We start from the raw sequence: 27977 nt of genomic DNA, 5'->3' as shown, positions 1-27977 counted from the left end.
ATAAATGAATTCTAAATTCAACACATTTATCTGTCAAAATAGTAAATAAATTAATATTAATCAATATAACAAAAAATATTTTAACCATATGGTCCTTTCGTACTAATATGGATTAATAATCTTAGGATAGAAACCGACCTGGCTCACGCCGGTCTGAACTCAGATCATGTAAGAATTTAAAGGTCGAACAGACCTAATCATTGGGCTCCTGCACCCAAAATTTTTCTTAATCCAACATCGAGGTCGCAATCTGCTTTGTCGATATGAGCTCTCAAAAACAGTTACGCTGTTATCCCTAAGGTAACTTAATCTTATGATCATAAATTATGGATCAAAATAACAAACATAAATAAATGATATAATAATGAAGAGTTTATCTATTCTTCATGTCACCCCAACAAAACATCATCATTAAATATTGAAAGACAAACAAAAAACTATATAAAAGTAAAATGTCAAGCTATATAGAGTCTTCTCGTCCTAAAGAAGAATTTAAGCCTTTTGACTCAAAAGTTAAATTCAAAAATTTATTAAGAGACAGTTGATTTCTCGTCAAGCCATTCATTCCAGCCACTAATTAAGAGACTAATGATTATGCTACCTTTGCACGGTCAAAATACCGCGGCTCTTTAAAAATACGCTCAGTGAGCAGGCCAGACCTCAAAGTATAAACAAGAGGACATGTTTTTAATAAACAGGCGGAAATCAATTTTGCCTAGTTCCTTATAATAAGTTCACAAGGTAAAAATTTCATACAAATAAATATACTAATTGTATCATTATTACAAAAATTTTAAAATTAAATTAATAATCTTAATAAAAAAACTAAATTATTTATAAAATCAAAATAAAAAATAATGAACTAAAACATAATCTTAAAGATAGCTGGTTTAAAGCTTACTGTTATATTTCTATAAAATAAATTATAGGTTATTAACTTCAAAGCTTATCCCTTAAAGAATAAATAAGTTAATATTTTTACTTAAAAAAATTAAATAAAAACAAATAACTTTAAAAAATTAAATTTTTTCTTAAGAAACTAGATATCTTGGGAAACGATTAACATCTCATTTCTATAAATAATTTAATAATAATTATGATACATTAACTATAAATTACTATTACCAATACTATATAATTTAAAAAATCAATTCTATAAAATATACTAAGACAAAAATACAATAAAATTATATATATTAAATAATTAAATAAACAAAAAATAAATATAATAAAATAAATAATCAAGATATCCTGATTTGCACAGAAAAATTTTCAGTGTAAATGAAACACTTTACTAATAAGTTATATCTTGAAACTCTTCCTAGATACACTTACCAGTACATCTACTATGTTACGACTTATCTCATCTAAATTGAAGCTACTTTAAAATAGAATAGAATAATCAATAATGAGAGCGACGGGCCATGTGTACACATCTCAGAGCCAATATCAGTTAAATTAAAAAAATTAAATTACTATCAAATCCACCTTCATTAACAGTATTTCACTATCAAATCCGTTATAAACAAAAATCTATTGTAACCCACCTCCTCTTAACTATAAGCTGCACCTTGACCTGAAATATTTTATAATTATAAACCACCCATTCCACTTAGTAGACTATAGACCTTGACCATTAACAGGAGCAATTGGAGCAATAGTCCTAGTATCAGGACTAACAAAATGATTCCACCTCTTTAATATTAACTTATTTATAATTGTATTTGGAATTACCCTACTAACCATAATTCAATGATGACGAGATGTAGTACGAGAAGGAACATATCAAGGATTACATACAGGATTTGTATCAATTGGATTACGATGAGGAATAATTTTATTTATTGCATCAGAGGTATTATTTTTCGTTTCTTTTTTTGAGCATTCTTTAGAAGAAGATTAGCACCAACAATTGAACTAGGAATACTTTGACCTCCAATAGGAATTCAACCCTTTAACCCTATACAAATTCCATTACTTAATACAGCTACTCTTTTAGCATCAGGAGTAACAGTAACATGAGCACATCATAGTTTAATGGAATCTAATCATACTCAAGCACTACAAGGATTATTCTTCACAGTGTTATTAGGACTATACTTTACAATACTCCAAGCATATGAATATTGAGAAGCACCTTTTACCATTGCAGATGCAGTTTATGGGTCAACATTCTTTGTTGCAACAGGATTCCATGGTTTACACGTAATTATTGGAACAATCTTTTTATCAACATGTCTACTTCGACACTCAATAAATCAATTCTCACCAAGACACCACTTTGGATTTGAAGCAGCAGCATGATACTGACACTTCGTAGACGTAGTATGATTATTCTTATATATCTCTATTTATTGATGAGGTAGATAATTGTTTTTCTAGTATAAATAGTACATTTGACTTCCAATCAGAAAGCTTGATATAAATCAAGAAAAACAATTCTAATTCTATCCACAAGAGTTTTCATTAGATTTATTATTCCAATAATTGTTATAATCCTGGCAACAACACTATCAAAAAAATTAATTAATGATCGAGAAAAAAGATCACCATTTGAATGTGGGTTTGATCCAAAAAGATCAGCACGAATACCATTCTCACTACGATTCTTCCTAATCGCAGTAATCTTTTTAATTTTTGATGTAGAAATTGCACTAATTCTACCAATAGTAATTATTTTTAAAACATCAGACATTATAATCTGAACAGTATCAACAATATTTTTTATTCTAGTTCTACTAGGTGGACTATACCATGAATGAAATCAAGGAGCATTACAATGAGCAGAATAAAGGGTTGTAGTTAAACATAACATTTGGGTTACATTCAAAAAGTATTGATATTATCAATCAACCTTAAATAGAATAAGAAGCGAAATATTGGAGTCAGTTTCGACCTGGAAGATTGGTATATACTACCCTTATTCTTATTAATTGAAGCCAAAAAGAGGCGTATTACTGTTAATAATATAATTGAACTATAATAGTTCCAATTAAGGAAATGTAAAGCCAATATGAAAGCTGCTAACTTTTTATATTAGCGGTTAAACTCCGTTAACATTTCTAAAATTTATATAGTTTAAATAAAACATTACATTTTCACTGTAAAAATACCTAAAAGTAAAAATACTTCCTTAACATCTTCAGTGTCATGCTCTAATTATAAGCTATTTAAGTAAACGAAAAATAATATTACCAAAATAAATATTCAAAAAATAAAAGTTAAAAGATAAATCTTGAAATTAGAATCATATCAACCTTGAATATAACCAATTAAATAAATAAATAATCTATATAAACCTTGACCACCAAGTAATTCACCCCAACCATAATCAAATGACTTAGATGAATAATAACCTATTTTTAAAGGAATATATCTAATAAACTTAGTTGAAAGAAAAGGTATAAATCATATAGAACCAGCAAATCTGACAAAAGAACGTATACTTAAAGAAAATAAATTATGAGAAAAATCAAAATTAGAAATAAGATAACCTAAATAAGCACCTAAAATAACAACTGTAATAGTTAAAAACTTTAAATAATAAGGTAAAGCAATCACATGAGGAATAGGAAAAATTAATCAAGATAAAAGACTACCACCAAAAACAGCAACAAACAATAGACCAATTATTCCAAATGAAATATAATAACCCTTATCATCAAAAGAAAATCTAGAATAAAAATTATTATCACCAGATATTGAATAATAAAACAAACGAAAAGAATAAGAAGCAGTTAAACCAGTAGAAAAAAAATAAAGAAAAAAAATTAAACAATTAATTCATCTTAAACAAACCATCTCAAGAATTAAATCCTTTGAATAAAATCCCGCTGAAAAAGGTATTCCACACAAAGATAAACTAGAAACATTAAAACAAACTGAAGTTAAAGGTATGAAATTAACAATTGATCCTATAAAACGAATATCCTGAGAATCCTTCAAATTATGAATTATTGAACCTGCACATATCAATAATAATGCCTTAAATAAAGCATGAGCCAATAAATGAAAAAATGCAAGCTTTGGATAACCCATAGCCAAAATTCTTATTATTAAACCAAGTTGTCTTAAAGTAGAAAGAGCAATAATCTTCTTCAAATGAAATTCAAAATTAGCGCCCAATCCAGCCATAAATATAGTTATACAACCAATTAAAAGTAAAAATCAACCACAATTATAAGTATCTAATATTGGTCTAAAACGAATTAATAAATAAACACCAGCAGTAACAAGAGTAGAAGGATGAACTAAAGCAGAAACAGGAGTAGGAGCTGCTATAGCAGCAGGAAGTCATGAAGAGAAAGGAATCTGAGCTCTCTTAGTTATAGCTGCTAAAACAATTAATATAGTAATGAGCTTTATTTCAAAAGAATTAGAAATAAAATCATAATAATAAATATAATTTCAACCACCAAAATTTAACATTCATGCAATAGAAATTAAAATAGCAACATCACCAATACGATTAGAAAGTGCAGTTAATATACCAGCACTATAAGATTTTACATTTTGATAATAAATAACTAAACAATAAGAAACTAAACCTAAACCATCTCAACCTAATAAAATTCTAATTAAATTAGGACTAATAATTAAAAAACCTATAGAAAGAATAAATATCAAAACAATAATAATAAAACGATTTATATTCTTTTCACCAGATATATAATCCTCTCTTTAATAAATAACCAAAGAAGAAATATATATAACAAAAGATATAAAAATAAGAGATATTCAATCCAAAATTAAAGTTATAACAACTATAGAACCATTTAAATTGAAAAGCTCTCACTCAACAAAAACTTTATAATCAATTATTAAATAATAAATACCTAAAATAAAAATTATAGTTCTCGAAAAAAACAAAGAAAAAAAACTCAAAGAACAAATAGAAAATAAATTCACGGCCTAAGATGAAAAACTTCATATCATTGATTCCACAAAACAATATTTTTAATTAAAATACTTAAGCAAATTAAACAAAGAAATATTCACCCTTTAAACAGAGAATATTTAACGGCAATCAATGTAAAAGTAAAAGATGATATTCACGAAAATAACCAAGAGAACAAGTATAAACACCAGAATAATAATTTCCATGCTGAGAATAAGAATATATATACAAAGTATCAACAGCTCTGAAAAAAGGTAAAAAAATCAAAGCAAAGAATCTAAAAGAAGATCAAGATATAATTCTATTTAATAATCTAATTTCACCTACCAAATTTAAAGATGGAGGAGCAGCCATATTTGATGATCTTAAAAGAAATCATCATAAAGACATTCTTGGCATCAAATTAATTATACCCTTGTTAATTAATAATCTTCGTCTACCTAAACGTTCATAAATAATATTAGATAAACAAAATAAACCAGAAGAACATAAACCATGACCAACCATTAGAGAAAGAGAACCTACACAACCTCATCAATTCATAGTCATCAATCCACCAATAACCATTCTTATATGAGCAACAGAAGAATATGCAATTAAAGACTTTAAATCAACCTGACGAAAACAAATAAATCTTACAATAACACCCCCAGATAAACCCAAAGATAATAAAAAATAATTAAACTTTAAACCCAAATAAGAAATAACCTTTATAACACGAAAAATACCATAACCACCTAACTTTAATAAAACACCAGCAAGAATCATTCTACCTGAAATAGGGGCCTCTACATGAGCCTTAGGCAGTCATAAATGAACCAAAAACATAGGTATCTTAACTAAAAAAGCCAAAATTATAAATACATAAAACATAAAATAATAAGAACCAAAATCAACTAATAAAGGAAAATATAAAGTATTAGAAAAATCATAAACCTTAAATAAAACTAATAATAAAGGTAATCTAGCAACCAAAGTATAAAAAATTAAATAAACACCAGCCTGCAAACGCTCAGGTTGATAACCCCAACCCAAAATTAAAAGTAAAGTAGGAACTAATCTAGCCTCAAAAAAAATATAAAAAGAAAGAAGACATAATCTAGCAAATGAACAGTAAAGCATAATTATTAAAATCAAAACCATAAAAACAAAAAAATTAGAATGATATGAACTGAAATAAACTGAACCTCTAGCAGTGATTATTAAAGAACAAATCCAAAAACTAAGCAAAATTAAACTAAAAGAAAAATAATCAATACCAAAATAATATCTAATTATATTCAAATCAGCATATGAATAAACACAAATTATAAACACAAAACTCGACAGAAACATTAAAGAATGAACCAACCATCAACAATTATTTAATAAACAAAGAGGGATCAAAAAATAGTTATAAATAAATACTTTAACATAAAGATAAACCAAAAGAATTAAAAAAATCATTACCATGAGAACGAATTATTGAAACTAAAATAGAAAGACCTAAAGAACCCTCACAAACAGAAAAAAACTAAAAAAATAACAGTAAAAAAATAATCATAATCAAACTCAATAAGAAAAACAATAACTAATATAAATAGAGAAAGAACAACAATATTCTAATCTCAAAAGAACCATTAATAAATGTTTACGTTTAGATGAAAAAACATAAACACCAGCAAAATAAATCAATAAAGAAGTAAAAATAGAGAATATAAACATTAGTTTTAATAGTTTAAAAAAAACGCCGGTCTTGTAAACCGGAAATAAGTCCAGCCCCCACTTTTAAAACTTCAGAGGTGGAAAAGCTTCCATCATCGGTCCCCAAAACCGATATTTTAAATAAACTAACCCCTGAAATGATCAAAATAATAATTATATCATTATCAAATGTAATAAATATTAATTTTATTAAATTAAGACACCCAATATCAATAATGCTTTTTATTATCCTTCAAACCTTCCTAGTTGGATTAATAACAGGAACAATAATAGAAAGATATTGATTATCATATATTTTATTTTTAACATTTCTTGGTGGTATACTAGTATTATTTATTTACATTACAAGAATTGCATCAAACGAAATATTTCAGCCTAAATCAATTACTATAATTATTACATTAATAATGTGAGTATTTATCATATCAATATTAATTATTCTAGATATATCTATATTTATAGACTTTTTCAAAAACACCGACACTATAAATATTGATAATTCAATCAATTATCAAGAAATAACAATATCTTTAGAAAAATTATATAACAGACCAACATTCATTATTACAATAATAATAAATATTTATTTATTTTTAGCACTACTAGCAGTTGTTAAAATCACTAATATTAATCAGGGACCTATTCGTAAAATAAGATAATTACTAATGAATAAACCCTTACGATTAAGACATCCTTTAATTAAAATTATTAATAACTCTTTAATTGACTTACCTGCCCCAACAAATATTTCATTTTGATTAAATTTTGGATCCCTATTAGGGTTATGTTTGGTAATTCAAATCGTAACTGGACTATTTTTAGCTATACATTATACATCAAATATTGAAATAGCATTCAGTAGTGTAGTACACATCTGCCGAGACGTAAATAATGGTTGAATTATCCGAACCTTACATGCAAATGGAGCATCTATATTTTTTATTTGTATTTACTTACATGTAGGACGGGGAATTTACTACGGATCTTATATATATATACATACCTGAATAATTGGTACAGTGATTTTATTTTTAGTTATAGCAACTGCATTTATAGGATATGTCTTACCCTGAGGCCAAATATCTTTTTGAGGTGCAACAGTAATTACTAATTTATTATCAGCAATCCCATACTTAGGAACAGATTTAGTCCAATGAGTATGAGGAGGATTTGCTGTTGATAATGCAACATTAAATCGATTCTTCACATTCCATTTTGTATTACCATTTATTATTGCTGCTATAGCAGCAATTCATTTATTTTTTCTTCACCTAACAGGATCTAATAATCCTCTTGGACTAAATGGAGATATTGAAAAAATTCCATTCCATCCATACTTTACCTTTAAGGATTCTATTACATTTGTAATAATAACATCATTATTAATTATACTATGTTTAATCAATCCTTACCTATTAGGAGATCCAGATAACTTTGTACCTGCCAACCCATTAGTAACACCAGTTCACATTCAACCAGAGTGATATTTCCTATTTGCATATGCAATTCTAAGATCTATCCCTAATAAATTAGGAGGTGTTATTGCATTATTTTTATCAATTAGAATCTTAATAATTTTACCATTTTATAATAAAACACCATTCCGAGGCATTCAATTTTACCCTATTAATCAAATTTAATTCTGAATTATAGTAGTTGTTGTATGCTTACTAACGTGAATTGGTAAACGACCTGTTGAAGAACCTTATATTATAACAGGTCAAATCTTAACAATTATCTACTTTACATTTTTCTTAATTAATGTACATGTCGCAAACGCATGAGATAAATTAATTAAGGAATAAAGTTAATTAGCTTAGGAAAAGCATATGTTTTGAAAACATAAAATTAGAAGTTTAAGTCTTCTATTAACTTTTCTCAAAAAATTTCACTAAACAAATGAGATAAATAAAATCTTTAAACCAACGAAGAAAATAAAAAAATTCAAAGATAAAGGTAAAAAACTTTTTCAAGCTAGGTACATTAATTTATCATAACGAAACCGTGGTAATGTTCCACGAACCCAAATAAAACCAAAAGATATAATAGCAAGCTTAATAAAAAATATAAAAGAATAAAAATCACCACCTAAAAAAATTAAAGCCAATAATATTCTTATGAAGACAATTCTAGTATATTCAGCTAAAAAAATTAAAGTAAAACCACCCACACCATACTCAATATTAAATCCTGAAACTAACTCAGATTCCCCTTCAGCAAAATCAAAAGGAGTACGATTAGTTTCAGCTAAACAAGAAGCAAAACAAGCTAAAGCTAAAGGAAAAGAAATAATAATAAATCAACAATAAAGCTGATAGTTTATAAAATCAAACATATTAAAACTACCAATTAAAATAATTAAAGACAATAAAATTAAAGCTAAACTAACTTCATAAGAAATTGTTTGAGCAACAGAACGAAGAGAACCTAATAATGAATTATTTGAATTAGAAGATCAACCAGCAATTATAACAGTATAAACACCTAATCTAGTACAACATAAAAAAAATAAAAATCCATAAGAAAAAGAACACATATAAGTTAAATAAGGAAAAATTACTCAAATGGCTAAAGAAATCATTAAATTAAAATCAGGGGAAAAATAATAAAGTAGGTAATTAGATATAATAGGATTTGGCTGCTCCTTACAAATTAACTTAATAGCATCTCTAAATGGCTGAGGAATTCCAACAAAACCTACCTTATTTGGACCCTTTCGAATCTGAATATAACCTAAAACCTTAAAAAAGGAACACTAATTAAAACACAAATAACCAATAAAAGAAAATTAAAAATAAATATAAATAAATCATAAAGTATCAATACTATTTGTAGAAAAAAATCTACATAAATGAATTCTAAATTCAACACATTAATCTGTCAAAATAGTAAATAAATTAATATTAATCAATATAACAAAAAATATTTTAACCATATGGTCCTTTCGTACTAATATGGGTTAATAATCTTAGGATAGAAACCGACCTGGCTCACGCCAGTCTGAACTCAGATCATGTAAGAATTTTAAGGTCGAACAGACCTAATCATTGGGCTCCTGCACCCAAAATTTTTCTTAATCCAACATCGAGGTCGCAATCTGCTTTGTCGATATGAGCTCTCAAAAACAATTACGCTGTTATCCCTAAGGTAACTTAATCTTATGATCATAAATTATGGATCAAAATAACAAACATAAGTAAATGATATAATAATGAAGAGTTTATCTATTCTTCATGTCACCCCAACAAAACATCATCATTAAATATAGAAAGACAAACAAAAAACTATATAAAAGTAAAATGTCAAGCTCTATAGGGTCTTCTCGTCCTAAAGAAGAATTTAAGCCTTTTGACTCAAAAGTTAAATTCAAAAATTTATTAAGAGACAGCTGATTTCTCGTCAAGCCATTCATTCCAGCCACTAATTAAGAGACTAATGATTATGCTACCTTTGCACGGTCAAAATACCGCTGCTCTTTAAATATACGCTCAGTAAGCAGGCCAGACCTCAAAGTATAAACAAGAGGACATGTTTTTGATAAACAGGCGGAAATCAATTTTGCCTAGTTCCTTATAATAAGTTCACAAAGTATAAAAATTTCATACAAATAAATATACTAATTCTATCATTATTACAAAAATTTTAAAATTAAATTAATAATCTTAATAAAAAACCTAAAATATTTATAAAATCAAAATAAAAAATAATGAACTAAAACGTAATCTTAAAGATAGCTGGTTTGAAGCTTACTATTATATTTCTATAAAATAAATTATAGGTTATTAACTTCAAAACTTATCCCTTAAAGAATAAATAAGTTAATATTTTTACTTAAAAAATTAAATAATTAAATTTTTTCTTAAGAAACTAGATATCTTGGGAAACGATTAACATTTCATTTCAATAAATAATTACTAATAATTATGATACATTAACTATAAATTATTTATAAATCAACCCAAATCGAGACAAGTAAAATAAATACTAACATTTTGATAAACCCTGATACAAAAGGTACAATAAATAAAATCTACCTAAAAAAATTTAAAATAATATTTCATAAAACACTTACATTACCAATACACTATAATTTAAAAAATCAATTCTATAAAATATACTAAGACAAAAATACAATAAAATAATTTATATTACATAATTAAATAAACAAAAAATAAATATAATAAAATAAATAATCAAGATATCCTGATTTGCACAGAAAAATTTTCAGTGTAAATTAAACACTTTACTAATAAGTTATATCTTGAAACTCTTCCTAGATACACTTTCCAGTACATCTACTATGTTACGACTTATCTCATCTAAATTGAAGCTACTTTAAAATAGAATAGAATAATAAATAATGAGAGCGACGGGCGATTTGTACACATCTCAGAGCCAATATCAGTTAAATTAAATAAATTAAATTACTAACAAATCCACCTTCATTATCAGTATTTCACTATCAAATCCGTTATAAACAAAAATCTATTGTAACCCACCTCCTCTTAACTATAAGCTGCACCTTGACCTGAAATATTTTATAATTATAAATCTTCAGAATTATAACTCTAAAAAGATTCTCTGATAACGGAGATATACAAACAAATAAATTAAGTAGAGTAAATCGTGTATTATCAATCATGGGGTAGGTTCCTCTGAATGGAATGAGATACCGCCAAATTCTTTGGGTTTAAAGACCTTAACTAATAGTACCCTGGTAAATATAATTAACATTTAAAATAATAGGGTATCTAATAATAGTTTATTATTTAAATTTCACAGATTCATAAAAAGGGCCACAAATAAATTTTAACATTTCACCTTACAAATTTATATTTCAACCCTAATAGTATAAACAACTGTTTTAACCAATAATATTCACTTGTATCAATCGTATAACCGCGGCTGCTGGCACGAATTATGCCGATACTAAATCAATTGCTAAATCCAAAATCACTTGATAATTAAATCAAATTACTGCAAAAAGAACATTTAGTGTAACAAAACTTACATATAATACAAAAAAAAAGTGAATAAACAAGCAAGAATAAAACTTTTAAAAATAAAAAATAAGAAATTTTTAAATTTATTAAATCAGGAAAAAATAAAAGATTCAAATATTTAAAGAAAAAAAAAGAAAAAAACCACAAACATTAACAAAAAAAAGAAACGCTCCCCTGTATGACCACAACAACTTCTCTATTATATATAATTAAAGATTAATACGGAACATGTATAGCAATAAATGTATTATATTCTTTCTTATTTAATCTTTCTTTTCACTAATAAATAAAGAAAGATTAAATAATATAATAAATATATTTTATACAATTATGTAATTTAATATAATATGTTATTAATATGAATTCTTTTTTTTTATATTAAGTTAACTTTTATATATATTTGTTAAATAATCTAATTATAAATAATTTATGTTAATTATATTATTATAATTAATATAATTATTTATTTTATTATTATAGTTTATATTTAAAATTAATAATTTTATTTATTATATCCAATTATAATAATATTAAGTATTAAATTACATATTATTATATATATTATATTATAATAACCTATTTTAAGCTAAAAACATAAGTAGCTATTATCCTAGGTAAATGAATGTATTATAATAATCAATTAATAATAATAAGATGAACTTATAATCTTTTAATTTTAATTAAATGTAATATATTAATATAAATTATTTATTATATATATATATATATATATAAAATAAAAGGAGCAGGATAAATTAATTCTAATTAAACAGAATAATACATAAAAGAATTTCAAAAAAAAACTTACGATTTATATATTAAATAAATGAAGTGCCTGATTAAAGGGTTACCTTGATAGGGTAAATAAAGTAAATAAAATTACCTTAATTAAAATTACATAAGATAGAATTAAACTACCTCCTTTAGTATCAAAAACTAACGTGCATCATACACCTTAATGTAAAAAGGTAAGCTATACAAGCTAATGGGTTCATACACCATTTATAGAGGTATCAATCCTCTCCTTTTTAATGAGCAACAACTCTACAAAACTTTTCTTCCTATCAACATTAATGATAGGAACGATCCTGTCTATTTCATCAAATTCCTGATTTGGGGTTTGAATAGGACTTGAGATCAACTTACTTTCATTTATTCCGCTCCTAAAAAGAAATAAAAATATCATAATAAACGAATCATCAATTAACTATTTTATTGTCCAAGCAATAGCATCGACAATATTATTATTTTCAGTTTTAATGATTCAAATAAAATATCCCATTGGATGGGAAACAGAATTTATCCCATCAATAATAATTAGATCTAGACTATTATTAAAGATTGGAGCTGCACCTTTCCATTTCTGGTTTCCAGAAGTTATAGGAGCATCAAGATGAAATAATTGTTTAACATTAATAACATGACAAAAAATCGCCCCAATAATGGTCTTATCCTATTGTATTCAATTAAGAACTTTTATTTGAACAATTATTATCTTAAGAATTATTATTGGGGCAATAGGAGGTTTAAATCAAACATCCTTACGACAACTTTTAGCATATTCATCAATCAGACATCTAGGTTGAATAATTAGATCATTGACAGTCAGAGAAAACATCTGAGAAGTATACTTCATTATTTACTCACTATTAAGATTAATTATAGTTTTATTATTTAAGCAAATAAATTTATTTTTCATAAATCAAATTTATTCAGCCAGAAATATAAAAACCGAAATTAAATTCATAATATTCTTATCTTTATTATCTTTAGGTGGACTACCACCATTCCTTGGATTCTTACCAAAATGAATTGTAATACAATCGTTAATAGAAAACAATATAATAACTATTATAACTATTATAGTTGTATTAACTACAATTACACTCTACTACTATATACGTATTAGATTCTCAGCTCTAATTATATCATACACAGAAAATTCGTGATCTATAAAGATAAAGTCCCAAAAATCAAGAATCATTCTTCCTATAACAGTAATAATTTCAACAATAGGATTGATTTCAACATCAACCTTAATTTCATTATACTAAGGACTTAAGTTAATCAAACTAATAACCTTCAAAGTTATAATTAAAAGAATAATCTTTTAGGCCTTAGTAAAATTTTACACCTCTAGAATTGCAGTCTAGAATCATAATTGAATATAAGACCTAAATATGATAAGAGAGAAAACATCTCATAAGTAGATTTACAGTCTACCACCTTACCGCAAAAATGATTATTCTCAACAATCCATAAGGACATTGGTACTTTATATTTTCTATTTGGAGCATGAGCAGGAATAGTAGGAACATCAATAAGAATACTTATTCGTGCTGAACTTGGTCAACCCGGATCTCTAATTGGGGATGACCAGGTTTATAATGTTATTATTGCAGCTCACGCATTCGTAATAATTTTCTTTATAGTAATACCTATTATAATTGGTGGATTTGGTAATTGACTTGTTCCACTAATAATTGGTGCACCAGATATAGCATTTCCACGAATAAATAATATAAGTTTTTTATTACTACCACCTTCACTAACCCTTCTTCTTACATCTTCTATAGTAGATAATGGTGCTGGTACAGGATGAACAGTTTACCCTCCTCTAGCAGGAGCTATTGCACACGTGGGTGCATCTGTAGATCTAGCTATTTTTTCACTACATTTAGCAGGTGTATCATCTATTCTTGGTGCAGTAAATTTCATTACAACAGCAATTAATATACGATCCGAAAGTATAACTTTAGATCAAACACCTTTATTTGTATGATCAGTAGCTATTACAGCATTACTTCTCCTTCTTTCACTTCCAGTTTTAGCAGGAGCTATTACTATATTATTAACAGATCGAAATTTAAATACATCATTCTTTGACCCTGCAGGAGGGGGTGACCCAATTCTATATCAACATCTATTTTGATTCTTTGGACACCCAGAAGTTTATATTTTAATTCTACCGGGGTTCGGAATTATTTCACGTATTGTATGTCAAGAAAGAGGAAAAATTGAATCATTTGGAACATTAGGTATAATTTATGCTATACTATCAATTGGACTAATAGGATTTATTGTATGAGCACATCATATATTTACAGTAGGAATGGATGTTGACACACGAGCATATTTTACATCAGCAACAATAATTATTGCTGTACCTACAGGAATTAAGGTATTTAGATGATTAGCTACATTATATGGAACTAAATTCAAGTTCAATCCACCATTATTATGAGCTCTAGGATTTATTTTCCTATTTACAATTGGTGGATTAACAGGATTAGTATTAGCAAATTCATCACTTGATATTGTATTACATGATACATATTATGTAGTAGCCCACTTTCATTATGTATTATCTATAGGAGCAGTATTTGCAATTATAGGAGGTGTCATTCAATGATATCCACTATTTACAGGATTAACTATAAATAATACATGATTAAAAATCCAATTTACAATTATATTCATTGGAGTAACTTAACATTCTTTCCTCAACACTTCCTAGGATTAGCAGGAATACCTCGACGATACTCAGACTACCCAGACACATATACATCATGAAACATAGTATCAAGAATTGGGTCTACAATTTCTATTGTAGGAATCATTATATTCATTGTAATTATATGAGAAAGAATGGTTACAAACCGAGCAATTATATTTGGAGCTAACATAAGAAGATCAACAGAATGACTACAAAGTAACCCTCCTGCAGACCATAGTTACTCAGAATTACTATTAATCTCTAGATTCTAATATGGCAGATTAGTGCAGTAGATTTAAGCTCTACAAATAAAGGTTTGACCTTTTATTAGAAAATATTTATTAATGGCAACATGATCAAATTTATCTCTTCAAGATGGAGCTTCACCATTAATGGAACAATTATCATTCTTTCATGATCATACTATGGTCGTATTATTATTAATTACAGTAATTGTAGGTTATGCCTTAAGTTATATATTATTTATTGCCTATACTAACCGTAATATACTTCATGGACATTTAATTGAAACAATCTGAACAGCTTTACCAGCAATTACATTAATTTTTATTGCCCTTCCATCATTACGACTATTATATTTACTTGATGATTCAGTAGATGCAATAATCACAATTAAAACCATTGGACGACAATGATATAGAAGATATGAATATTCAGACTTCATAGACGTAGAATTTGACACTTATATAACACCAGAACAAGACCTAGAAAATGATGGATTTCGACTGCTAGATGTAGATAACCGAACAATCCTACCAATAAATACAGAAGTACGAGTATTAACAAGAGCATGAGATGTTCTACACTCATGAGCAGTTCCTGCATTAGGGGTTAAAATTGATACAACGCCAGGTCGGTTAAATCAAGGAACATTCACAATAAATCGACCTGGATTATTCTTTGGACAATGCTCAGAAATCTGTGGAGCAAACCACAGATTTATACCAATTGTAATTAAAAGAACTTCAGTAAATTTATTTATTAAGTGATTATCTAAGATAATTTAAGGAGTTAGTTAAAATAAATAACATTAGAGTGTCAATCTAAAGTAACTAAAAAATTAGTACACCTTGAAATTCATCAGATGACTGAAAGTAAGTAATGGTCTCTTAAACCAAATAATAGTAAATTAACGACTACTTCTGATGGGGAAATTATATCCAAATTCCTCAAATATCCCCTCTTATATGATTCTCACTATTCATTATATTTTCAGCTACATTAATCTTGTTTAATCAAATAAACTTCTTCTCATTTAAACCTAACCTTATTAAAAGAGCAGAAAAAGGAACAATTGAAATAAAAAACTTAAATTGAAAATGATAACAAATCTATTCTCAACATTTGATCCATCAACTAACATCTTTAATTTATCATTAAATTGAACTAGAACATTTCTAGGACTATTATTAATCCCATCACTATTTTGACTTACACCATCACGAATTAACATTATCTGAAATAAACTAAATTTAACCTTACATAATGAATTTAAAACACTACTTGGACCAAAATCATTTAATGGAACCACATTCATTTTCATCTCAATTCTTATTATAATATTATTTAACAATTTCATAGGATTATTACCTTATATTTTTACTAGAACAAGACATTTAGCATTAACATTTGCAATTGCCCTACCTATATGACTAAGATTTATATTATTTGGATGAATTAACCATACTAATCATATATTTACACACCTTGTACCACAATTTACACCGCCCGCATTAATATCATTTATAGTACTAATTGAAACAATTAGTAATGTTAATCGACCAGGTACATTAGCAGTACGGTTAGCAGCAAATATAATTGCAGGACACTTATTATTAACCTTATTAGGAAACACAGGACCATCTATAGCAATAAACTTAATCTCATTACTAATTATTGGACAAATACTTCTATTAATTCTAGAATCAGCAGTAGCAATAATTCAAGCCTATGTTTTCTCAATTCTAAGAACTCTATATTCTAGAGAAGTATATTAAACCTATGTTAACAACTAACTCAAACCACCCATTCCAACTAGTAGACTATAGACCTTGACCATTAACAGGAGCAATTGGAGCAATAGTCCTAGTATCACGACTAGCAAAATGATTCCACCTATTTAATATTAACTTATTTATAATTGTATTTGGAATTACCCTACTAACCATAATTCAATGATGACGAGATGTAGTACGAGAAGGAACATATCAAGGATTACATACAGGATTTGTATCAATTGGATTACGATGAGGAATAATTTTATTTATTGCATCAGAGGTATTATTTTTCGTTTCTTTTTTTTGAGCATTCTTTAGAAGAAGATTAGCACCAACAATTGAACTAGGAATACTATGACCTCCAATAGGAATTCAACCCTTTAACCCTATACAAATTCCATTACTTAATACAGCTACTCTTTTAGCATCAGGAGTAACAGTAACATGAGCACATCATAGTTTAATGGAATCTAATCATACTCAAGCACTACAAGGATTATTCTTCACAGTGTTATTAGGACTATACTTTACAATACTCCAAGCATATGAATATTGAGAAGCACCTTTTACCATTGCAGATGCAGTTTATGGGTCAACATTCTTTGTTGCAACAGGATTCCATGGTTTACACGTAATTATTGGAACAATCTTTTTACCAACATGTCTACTTCGACACTCAATAAATCAATTCTCACCAAGACACCACTTTGGATTTGAAGCAGCAGCATGATACTGACACTTCGTAGACGTAGTATGATTATTCTTATATATCTCTATTTATTGATGAGGTAGATAATTGTTTTTCTAGTATAAATAGTACATTTGACTTCCAATCAGAAAGCTTGATATAAATCAAGAAAAACAATTCTAATTCTATCCACAAGAGTTTTCATTAGATTTATTATTCCAATAATTGTTATAATCCTGGCAACAACACTATCAAAAAAATTAATTAATGATCGAGAAAAAAGATGACCATTTGAATGTGGGTTTGATCCAAAAAGATCAGCACGAATACCATTCTCACTACGATTCTTCCTAATCGCAGTATCTAATAAACTTAGTTGAAAGAAAAGGTATAAATCATATAGAACCAGCAAATCTGACAAAAGAAAGTATACTTAAAGAAAATTAATTATGAGAAAAATCAAAATTAGAAATAAGATAACCTAAATAAGCACCTGAAATAACAACTATAATAGTTAAAAACTTTAAATAATAAGGTAAAGCAATCACATGAGGAATAGGAAAAATTAATCAAGATAAAAGACTACCACCAAAAACAGCAACAAACAATAGACCAATTATTCCAAATGAAATATAATAACCCTTATCATCAAAAGAAAATCTAGAATAAAAATTATTATCACCAGATATTGAATAATAAAACAAACGAAAAGAATAAGAAGCAGTTAAACCAGTAGAAAAAAAATAAAGAAAAAAAATTAAACAATTAATTCATCTTAAACAAACCATCTCAAGAATTAAATCCTTTGAATAAAATCCCGCTAAAAAAGGTATTCCACACAAAGATAAACTAGAAACATTAAAACAAACTGAAGTTAAAGGTATGAAATTAACAATTGATCCTATAAAACGAATATCCTGAGAATCCTTCAATTTATGAATTATTGAACCTGCACATATAAATAATAATGCCTTAAATAAAGCATGAGCCAATAAATGAAAAAATGCAAGCTTTGGATAACCCATAGCCAAAATTCTTATTATTAAACCAAGTTGTCTTAAAGTAGGAAGAGCAATAATCTTCTTCAAATCAAATTCAAAATTAGCGCCCAATCCAGCCATAAATATAGTTATACAACCAATTAAAAGTAAAAATCAACCACAATTATAAGTATCTAATATTGGTCTAAAACGAATTAATAAATAAACACCAGCAGTAACAAGAGTAGAAGAATGAACTAAAGCAGAAACAGGAGTAGGAGCTGCTATAGCAGCAGGAAGTCATGAAGAGAAAGGAATCTGAGCTCTCTTAGTTATAGCTGCTAAAACAATTAATATAGTAAAGAGCTTTATTTCAAAAGAATTAGAAATAAAATCATAATAATAAATATAATTTCAACCACCAAAATTTAACATTCTTGCAATAGAAATTAAAATAGCAACATCACCAATACGATTAGAAAGTGCAGTTAATATACCAGCACTATAAGATTTTACATTTTGATAATAAATAACTAAACAATAAGAAACTAAACCTAAACCATCTCAACCTAATAAAATTCTAATTAAATTAGGACTAATAATTAAAAAACCTATAGAAAGAATAAATATTAAAACAATAATAATAAAACGATTTATATTCTTTTCACCAGATATATAATCCTCTCTATAATAAATAACCAAAGAAGAAATATATATAACAAAAGATATAAAAATAAGAGATATTCAATCCAAAATTAAAGTTATAACAACTATAGAACCATTTAAATTGAAAAGCTCTCACTCAACAAAAACTCTATAATCAATTATTAAATAATAAATACCTAAAATAAAAATTATAGTTCTCGAAAAAAAAACAAAGAAAAAAAACTCAAAGAACAAATAGAAAATAAATTCACGGCCTAAGATGAAAAACTTCATATCATTGATTCCACAAAACAATATTTTTAATTAAAATACTTAAGCAAACTAAACAAAGAAATATTCACCCTTTAAACAGAGAATATTTAAAGGCAATCAATGTAAAAGTAAAAGATGATATTCACGAAAATAACCAAGAGAACAAGTATAAACACCAGAATAATAATTTCCATGCTGAGAATAAGAATATATATACAAAGTATAAACAGCTCTAAAAAAAGATAAAAAAATCAAAGCAAAGAATCTAAAAGAAGATCAAGATATAATTCTATTTAATAATCTAATTTCCCCTACCAAATTTAAAGATGGAGGAGCAGCCATATTTGATGATCTTAAAAGAAATCATCATAAAGACATTCTTGTCATCAAATTAATTATACCCTTGTTAATTAATAATCTTCGTCTACCTAAACGTTCATAAATAATATTAGATAAACAAAATAAACCAGAAGAACATAAACCATGACCAACCATTAGAGAAAGAGAACCTACACAACCTCATCAATTCATAGTCATCAATCCACCAATAACCATTCTTATATGAGCAACAGAAGAATATGCAATTAAAGACTTTATCAACCTGACGAAAACAAATAAATCTTACAATAACACCCCCAGATAAACCCAAAGATAATCAAAAATAATTAAACTTTGAACCCAAATAAGAAATAACCTTTATAACACGAAAAATACCATAACCACCTAACTTTAATAAAACACCAGCAAGAATCATTCTACCTGAAATAGGGGCCTCTACATGAGCCTTAGGAAGTCATAAATGAACCAAAAACATAGGTATCTTAACTAAAAAAGCCAAAATTATAAATACATAAAATAATAAGAACCAAAATCAACTAATAAAGGAAAATATAAAGTATTAGAAAAATCATAAACCTTAAATAAAACTAATAATAAAGGTAATCTAGCAACCAAAGTATAAAAAATTAAATAAACACCAGCCTGCAAACGCTCAGGTTGATAACCCCAACCCAAAATTAAAAGTAAAGTAGGAACTAATCTAGCCTCAAAAAAAATATAAAAAGAAAGAAGACTTAATCTAGCAAATGAACAGTAAAGCATAATTATTAAAATGAAAACCAAAAAACAAAAAAATTAGAATGATATGAACTTAAATAAACTGAACCTCAAGCAGTGATTATTAAAGAACAAATCCAAAATCTAAGCAAAATTAAACTAAAAGAAAAATAATCAATACCAAAATAATATATCTAATTATATTCAAATCAGCATATGAATAAACACAAATTATAAACACAAAACTCGACAGAAACATTAAAGAATGAACCAACCATCAACAATTATTTAATAAACAAAGAGGGATCAAAAAATAGTTATAAATAAATACTTTAACATAAAGATAAACCAAAAGAGTTACAAAAAATCATTACCATGAGAACGAATTATTTTAACTAAAATAGAAAGACCTAAAGCACCCTCACAAACAGAAAAAACTAAAAAAATAACAGGAAAAAAATAATCATAATCAAACTCAATAAGAAAAACAATAACTAATATAAATAAAGAAAGAACAATATATTCTAATCTCAAAAGAACCATTAATAAATGTTTACGTTTAGAAGAAAAAACATAAACACCAGCAAAATAAACCAATAAAGAAGTAAAAATAGAGAATATAAACATTAGTTTTAATAGTTTAAAAAAAACGCCGGTCTTGTAAACCGGAAATAAGTCCAGCCCCCACTTTTAAAACTTCAGAGGTGGAGAAGCTTCCATCATCGGTCCCCAAAACCGATATTTTAAATAAACTAACCCCTAAAATGATCAAAATAATAATTATATCATTATCAAATGTAATAAATATTAATTTTATTAAATTAAGACACCCAATATCAATAATGCTTTTTATTATCCTTCAAACGTTCCTAGTTGGATTAATAACAGGAACAATAATAGAAAGATATTGATTATCATATATTTTATTTTTAACATTTCTTGGTGGTATACTAGTATTATTTATTTACATTACAAGAATTGCATCAAACGAAATATTTCAGCCTAAATCAATTACTATAATTATTACATTAATAATGTGAGTATTTATCATTTCAATATTAATTATTCTAGATATATCTATATTTATAGACTTTTTCAAAAACACCGAAACTATAAATATTGATAATTCAATCAATTATCAAGAAATAACAATATCTTTAGAAAAATTATATAACAGACCAACATTCATTATTACAATAATAATAATAATTTATTTATTTTTAGCACTACTAGCAGTTGTTAAAATCACTAATATTAATCAGGGACCTATTCGTAAAATAAGATAATTACTAATGAATAAACCCTTACGATTAAGACATCCTTTAATTAAAATTATTAATAACTCTTTAATTGACTTACCTGCCCCAACAAATATTTCATTTTGATTAAATTTTGGATCCCTATTAGGGTTATGTTTGGTAATTCAAATCGTAACTGGACTATTTTTAGCTATACATTATACATCAAATATTGAAATAGCATTCAGTAGTGTAGTACACATCTGCCGAGACGTAAATAATGGTTGAATTATCCGAACCTTACATGCAAATGGAGCATCTATATTTTTTATTTGTATTTACTTGATGTAGGACGGGGAATTTACTACGGATCTTATATATATATACATACCTGAATAATTGGTACAGTGATTTTATTTTTAGTTATAGCAACTGCATTTATAGGATATGTCTTACCCTGAGGCCAAATATCTTTTTGAGGTGCAACAGTAATTACTAATTTATTATCAGCAATCCCATACTTAGGAACAGATTTAGTCCAATGAGTATGAGGAGGATTCGCTGTTGATAATGCAACATAAAATCGATTCTTCACATTCCATTTTGTATTACCATTTATTATTGCTGCTATAGCAGCAATTCATTTATTTTTTCTTCACCAAACAGGATCTAATAATCCTCTTGGACTAAATGGAGATATTGAAAAAATTCCATTCCATCCATACTTTACCTTTAAGGATTCTATTACATTTGTAATAATAACATCATTATTAATTATACTATGTTTAATCAATCCTTACCTATTAGGAGATCCAGATAACTTTGTACCTGCCAACCCATTAGTAACACCAGTTCACATTCAACCAGAGTGATATTTCCTACTTGCATATGCAATTCTACGATCTATCCCTAATAAATTAGGAGGTGTTATTGCATTATTTTTATGAATTAGAATCTTATTAATTTTACCATTTTATAATAAAACACCATTCCGAGGAATTCAATTTTACCCTATTAATCAAATTTTATTCTGAATTATAGTAGTTGTTGTATGCTTACTAACGTGAATTGGTAAACGACCTGTTGAAGAACCTTATATTATAACAGGTCAAATCTTAACAATTATCTACTTTACATATTTCTTAATTAATGTCCATGTCGCAAACGCATGAGATAAATAAATTAAGGAATAAAGTTAATTAGCTTAGGAAAAGCATATGTTTTGAAAACATAAAATTAGAAGTTTAACTCTTCTATTAACTTTTCTCAAAAAATTTCACTAAACAAATGAGATAAATAAAATCTTTAAACCAACAAAGAAAATAAAAAAATTCAAAGATAAAGGTAAAAAACTTTTTCAAGCTAAGTACATTAATTTATCATAACAAAACCGTGGTAATGTTCCACGAACCCAAATAAAACCAAAAGATATAATAGCAAGCTTAATAAAAAATATAAAAGAATAAAAATCACCACCTAAAAAAATTAAAGCCAATAATATTCTTATGAAGACAATTCTAGTATATTCAGCTACAAAAATTAAAGTAAAACCACCCGCACCATACTCAATATTAAATCCTGAAAGTAACTCAGATTCCCCTTCAGCAAAATCAAAAGGAGTACGATTAGTTTCAGCTAAACGAGAAGCAAAACAAGCTAAAGCTAAAGGAAAAGAAATAATAATAAATCAACAAAGGAAATTGACGGAGATTCGAATTGTGAAATGATTTGGGTGAAGGTCACGGTTAAAGCAGGCTCAGACATGGTAATTGGATGTCTCTATAGGTCCCCGGGCTCAGCAGCTGTTGTGGCTCAGCACCTGAAGAATAATTTGGAAAATATTTCGAGTAGATTTCCCCACCATGTTATAGTTCTGGGTGGAGATTTTAATTTGCCGGATATAGACTGGGAGACTCAAACGTTCATAACGGGTGGCAGGGACAAAGAATCCAGTGAAATATTTTTAAGTGCTTTATCTGAAAACTACCTTGAGCAGTTAAACAGAAAACCGACTCGTGGCGATAATATATTAGACCTTCTGGTGACAAACAGACCCGAACTATTTGAATCAGTTAATGCAGAACAGGGAATCAGCGATCATAAAGCGGTTACTGCGTCGATGATTTCAGCCATAAATAGAAATATTAAAAAAGGTAGGAAGATTTTTCTGTTTAGCAAAAGTGACAAAAAGCAGATTACAGAGTACCTGACGGCTCAACACAAAAGTTTTGTCTCAAGTGCAGATAGTGTTGAGGATCAGTGGACAAAGTTCAAAACCATGGTACAATATGCGTTAGATTAGTATGTGCCAAGCAAGATCGTAAGAGATGGAAAAGAGCCACCGTGGTACAACAACCGAGTTAGAAAACTGCTGCGGAAGCAAAGGGAACTTCACAGCAAACATAAACATAGCCAAAGCCTTGCAGACAAACAAAAATTACGCGAAGCGAAATGTAGTGTGAGGAGGGCTATGCGAGAGGCTTTCAATGAATTCGAAAGTAACGTTCTATGTACTGACTTGGCAGAAAATCCTAAGAAATTTTGGTCCTATGTCAAAGCGGTAGGTGGATCAAAACAAAATGTCCCGACACTCTGTGACCAAAATGGTACTGAAACATAGGATGACAGACTGAAGGCCGAATTACTAAATGTCTTCTTCCAAAGCTGTTTCACAGAGGAAGACTGCACTGTGCTTCCTTCTTTAGATTGTCGCACAGTTGACAAAATGGTAGATATCAAAGTAGACGACAGAGGGATAGAGAAACAATTAAAATCGCTCAAAAGAGGAAAGGCCGCTGGTCCTGTTGGGATACCAGTTCGATTTTACACAGAATACGCGAAGGAACTTGCCCCCCTTCTTGCAGCGGTGTACCGTAGGTCTCTAGAAGAGCGAAGCGTTCCAAAGGATTGGAAAAGGGCACAGGTCATCCCCGTTCTCAAGAAGGGACGTCGAACAGATGTGCAGAACTATAGACCTATATCTCTAACGTCGATCAGTTGTAGAATTTTGGAACACGTATTATGTTCGAGTATAATGTCTTTTCTGGAGACTAGAAATCTACTCTGTAGGAATCAGCATGGGTTTCGAAAAAGACGATCGTGTGAAACCCAGCTCGCGCTATTCATCCACGAGACTCAGAGGGCCTTAGACACGGGTTCACAGGTAGATGCCGTGTTTCTTGACTTCCGCAAGGCGTTTGACACAGTTCCCCATAGTCGTTTAATGAACAAAGTAAGAGCATACGGACTATCAGATCAATTGTGTGATTGGATTGAGGAGTTCCTAGATAACAGAACGCAGCACGTCATTCTCAATGGAGAGAAGTCTTCCGAAGTAAGAGTGATTTCAGGTGTGCCGCAGGGGAGTGTCATAGGACCGTTGCTATTCACAATATACATAAATGACCTGGTGGATGACATCGGAAGTTCACTGAGGCTTTTTGCAGATGATGCTGTGGTGTATCGAGAGGTTGCAACAATGGAAAATTGTACTGAAATGCAGGAGGATCTGCAGCGAATTGACGCATGGTGCACGGAATGGCAATTGAATCTCAATGTAGCGAAGTGTAATGTGATGCGAATACATAGAAAGATAGGTCCCTTATCATTTAGCTACAAAATAGCAGGTTAGCAACTGGAAGCAGTTAATTGCATAAATTATCTGGGAGTACGCATTAGGAGTGATTTAAAATGGAATGATCATATGAAGTTGATCGTCGGTAAAGCAGATGCCAGACTGAGATTCATTAGAAGAATCCTAAGGAAATGCAATCCGACAACAAAGGAAGTAGGTTACAGTACGCTTGTTCGCCCAATGCTTGAATACTGCTCAGCAGTGTGGGATCCGCACCAGGTAGGGTTGATAGAAGAGATAGAGAAGATCCAACGGAGAGCAGCGCGCTTCGTTACAGGATCATTTAGTAATTGCGAAAGCGTTACGGAGATGATAGATAAACTCCAGTGGAAGACTCTGCAGGAGAGACGCTCAGTAGCTCGGTACGGGCTTTTGTTGAAGTTTCGAGAACATACCTTCACCGAAGAGTCAAGCAGTATATTGCTCCCTCCTACGTATATCTCGCGAAGAGACCATGAGGATAAAATCAGAGAGATTAGAGCCCACACAGAAGCATACCGACAATCCTTCTTTCCACGTACAATACGAGACTGGAATAGAAGGGAGAACCGATAGAGGTACTCAGGGTACCCTCCGCCACACACCGTCAGGTGGCTTGCGGAGTACGGATGTAGATGTAGTAGATGTAGAAAGCTGATAGTTTATAAAATCAAACATATTAAAACTACCAATTAAAATAATTAAAGACCATAAAATTAAAGCTGAACTAACTTCATAAGAAATTGTTTGAGCAACAGAACGAAGAGAACCTAATAATGAATAATTTGAATTAGAAGATCAACCAGCAATTATAACAGTATAAACACCTAATCTAGTACAACATAAAAAAAATAAAAATCCATAAGAAAAAGAACACATATAAGTTAAATAAGGAAAAATTACTCAAACGGCTAAAGAAATCATTAAATTAAAAACGGGGGAAAATAATAAAGTAGGTAATTAGATATAATAGGAATTGGCTGCTCCTTACAAATTAACTTAATAGCATCTCTAAATGGCTGAGGAATTCCAACAAAATCTACCTTATTTGGACCCTTTCGAATCTGAATATAACCTAAAACCTTACGCTCTAATAAAGTTAAAAAGGCAACACTAATTAAAACACAAATAACCAATAAAAGAAAATTCAAAATAAATATAAATAAATCATAAAGTATCAAAACTATTTGTAGAAAAAAATCTACATAAATGGATTCTAAATTCAACACATTAATCTGACAAAATAGTTAATAAATTAATATTAATCAATATAACAAAAAATATTTTAAACATATGGTTTCATAAAAATATATATACTAATTCTATCATTATTACAAAAATTTTAAAATTAAATTAATAATCTTAATAAAAAACCAAAAATATTTATAAAATCAAAATAAAAAATAATGAACTAAAACGTAATCTTAAAGATAGCTGGTTTAAAGCTTACTATTATATTTCTATAAAATAAATTATAGGTTATTAACTTCAAAGCTTATCCCTTAAAGAATAAATAAGTTAATATTTTTACTTAAAAAATTAAATAAAAACAAATAACTTTAAAAAATTAAATTTTTTCTTAAGAAACTAGATATCTTGGGAAACGATTAACATCTCAATTCTATAAATAATTTAATAATAATTATGATACATTAACTATAAATTATTTATAAATCAACCCAAATCGAGACAAGTAAAATAAATACTAAAATTTTGATAAACCCTGATACAAAAGGTACAATAAATAAAATCTACTTAAAAAAATTTAAAATAATATTTCATAAAACACTTACATTACCAATACACTATAATTTAAAAAATCAATTCTATAAAATATACTAAGACAAAAATACAATAAAATTATTTATATTAAATAATTAAATAAACAAAAAATAAATATAATAAAATAAATAATTAAGATATCCTGATTTGCACAGAAAAATTTTCAGTGTAAATGAAACACTTTACTAATAAGTTATATCTTGAAACTCTTCCTAGATACACTTTCCAGTACATCTACTATGTTACGACTTATCTCATCTAAATTGAAGCTACTTTAAAATAGAATAGAATAATCAATAATGAGAGCGACGGGCGATGTGTACAAATCTCAGAGCAAATATCAGTTAAATTAAATAAATTAAATTACTATCAAATCCACCTTCATTAACAGTATTTCACTATCAAATCCATTATAAACAAAAATCTATTGTAACCCACCTCCTCTTAACTATAAGCTGCACCTCGACCTGAAATATTTTATAATTATAGATCTTGAGAATTATAACTCTAAAAAGATTCTCTGATAACGGAGATATACAAACAAATAAATTAAGTAGAGTAAATCGTGTATTATCAATCATGGG

General features: G+C 28.0%; 1 protein-coding gene and 4 long non-coding RNA genes across 5 annotated transcripts in view; 1 reads left to right on the top strand and 4 right to left on the bottom strand.

Moving 5' to 3' along the window:
• Window positions 1-27977, bottom strand: part of LOC126302628 (uncharacterized) — an 82892-nt gene that overhangs the window by 36207 nt on the left and 18708 nt on the right. The window lies entirely within an intron of this gene.
• LOC126302627 (uncharacterized) overlaps window positions 1-27977 on the top strand; it is a 67263-nt gene that overhangs the window by 25822 nt on the left and 13464 nt on the right. The window lies entirely within an intron of this gene.
• Window positions 1-27977, bottom strand: part of LOC126302630 (uncharacterized) — a 42003-nt gene that overhangs the window by 9906 nt on the left and 4120 nt on the right. The window lies entirely within an intron of this gene.
• Window positions 45-27521, bottom strand: LOC126302626 (uncharacterized). The gene is made up of 2 exons (XR_007553141.1): window positions 26986-27521; window positions 45-825 (listed from the first exon to the last, which is right to left on the bottom strand). It is a non-coding gene; the product is annotated as an uncharacterized LOC126302626 (long non-coding RNA).
• Window positions 3176-19541, bottom strand: LOC126302624 (NADH-ubiquinone oxidoreductase chain 5-like). The gene is made up of 2 exons (XM_049991741.1): window positions 18756-19541; window positions 3176-3962 (listed from the first exon to the last, which is right to left on the bottom strand). The coding sequence occupies exons 1-2, from the start codon at window positions 18925-18927 to the stop codon at window positions 3784-3786; spliced, it is 351 nt and encodes a 116-aa protein (XP_049847698.1). The 5' UTR covers window positions 18928-19541; the 3' UTR covers window positions 3176-3783.

Source organism: Schistocerca gregaria, unplaced genomic scaffold, assembly GCF_023897955.1.
Source record: "Schistocerca gregaria isolate iqSchGreg1 unplaced genomic scaffold, iqSchGreg1.2 ptg000174l, whole genome shotgun sequence".
Classification (NCBI taxonomy): domain Eukaryota; kingdom Metazoa; phylum Arthropoda; class Insecta; order Orthoptera; family Acrididae; genus Schistocerca; species Schistocerca gregaria.
This window is presented reverse-complemented; position numbering and strand designations above follow the sequence as displayed.

Excerpts from the sequence above, each read along its gene's own strand:
- LOC126302624 (XM_049991741.1), bottom strand. The coding sequence starts at position 18,927 with ATGGCTGGATTGGGCGCTAATTTTGAATTTGATTTGAAGAAGATTATT. Across the intron at positions 3,963-18,755 it reads ATTATTATTTATATGTGCAG|GTTCAATAATTCATAATTTG; the intron begins GTTCAATAATTC and ends TGATATGTGCAG.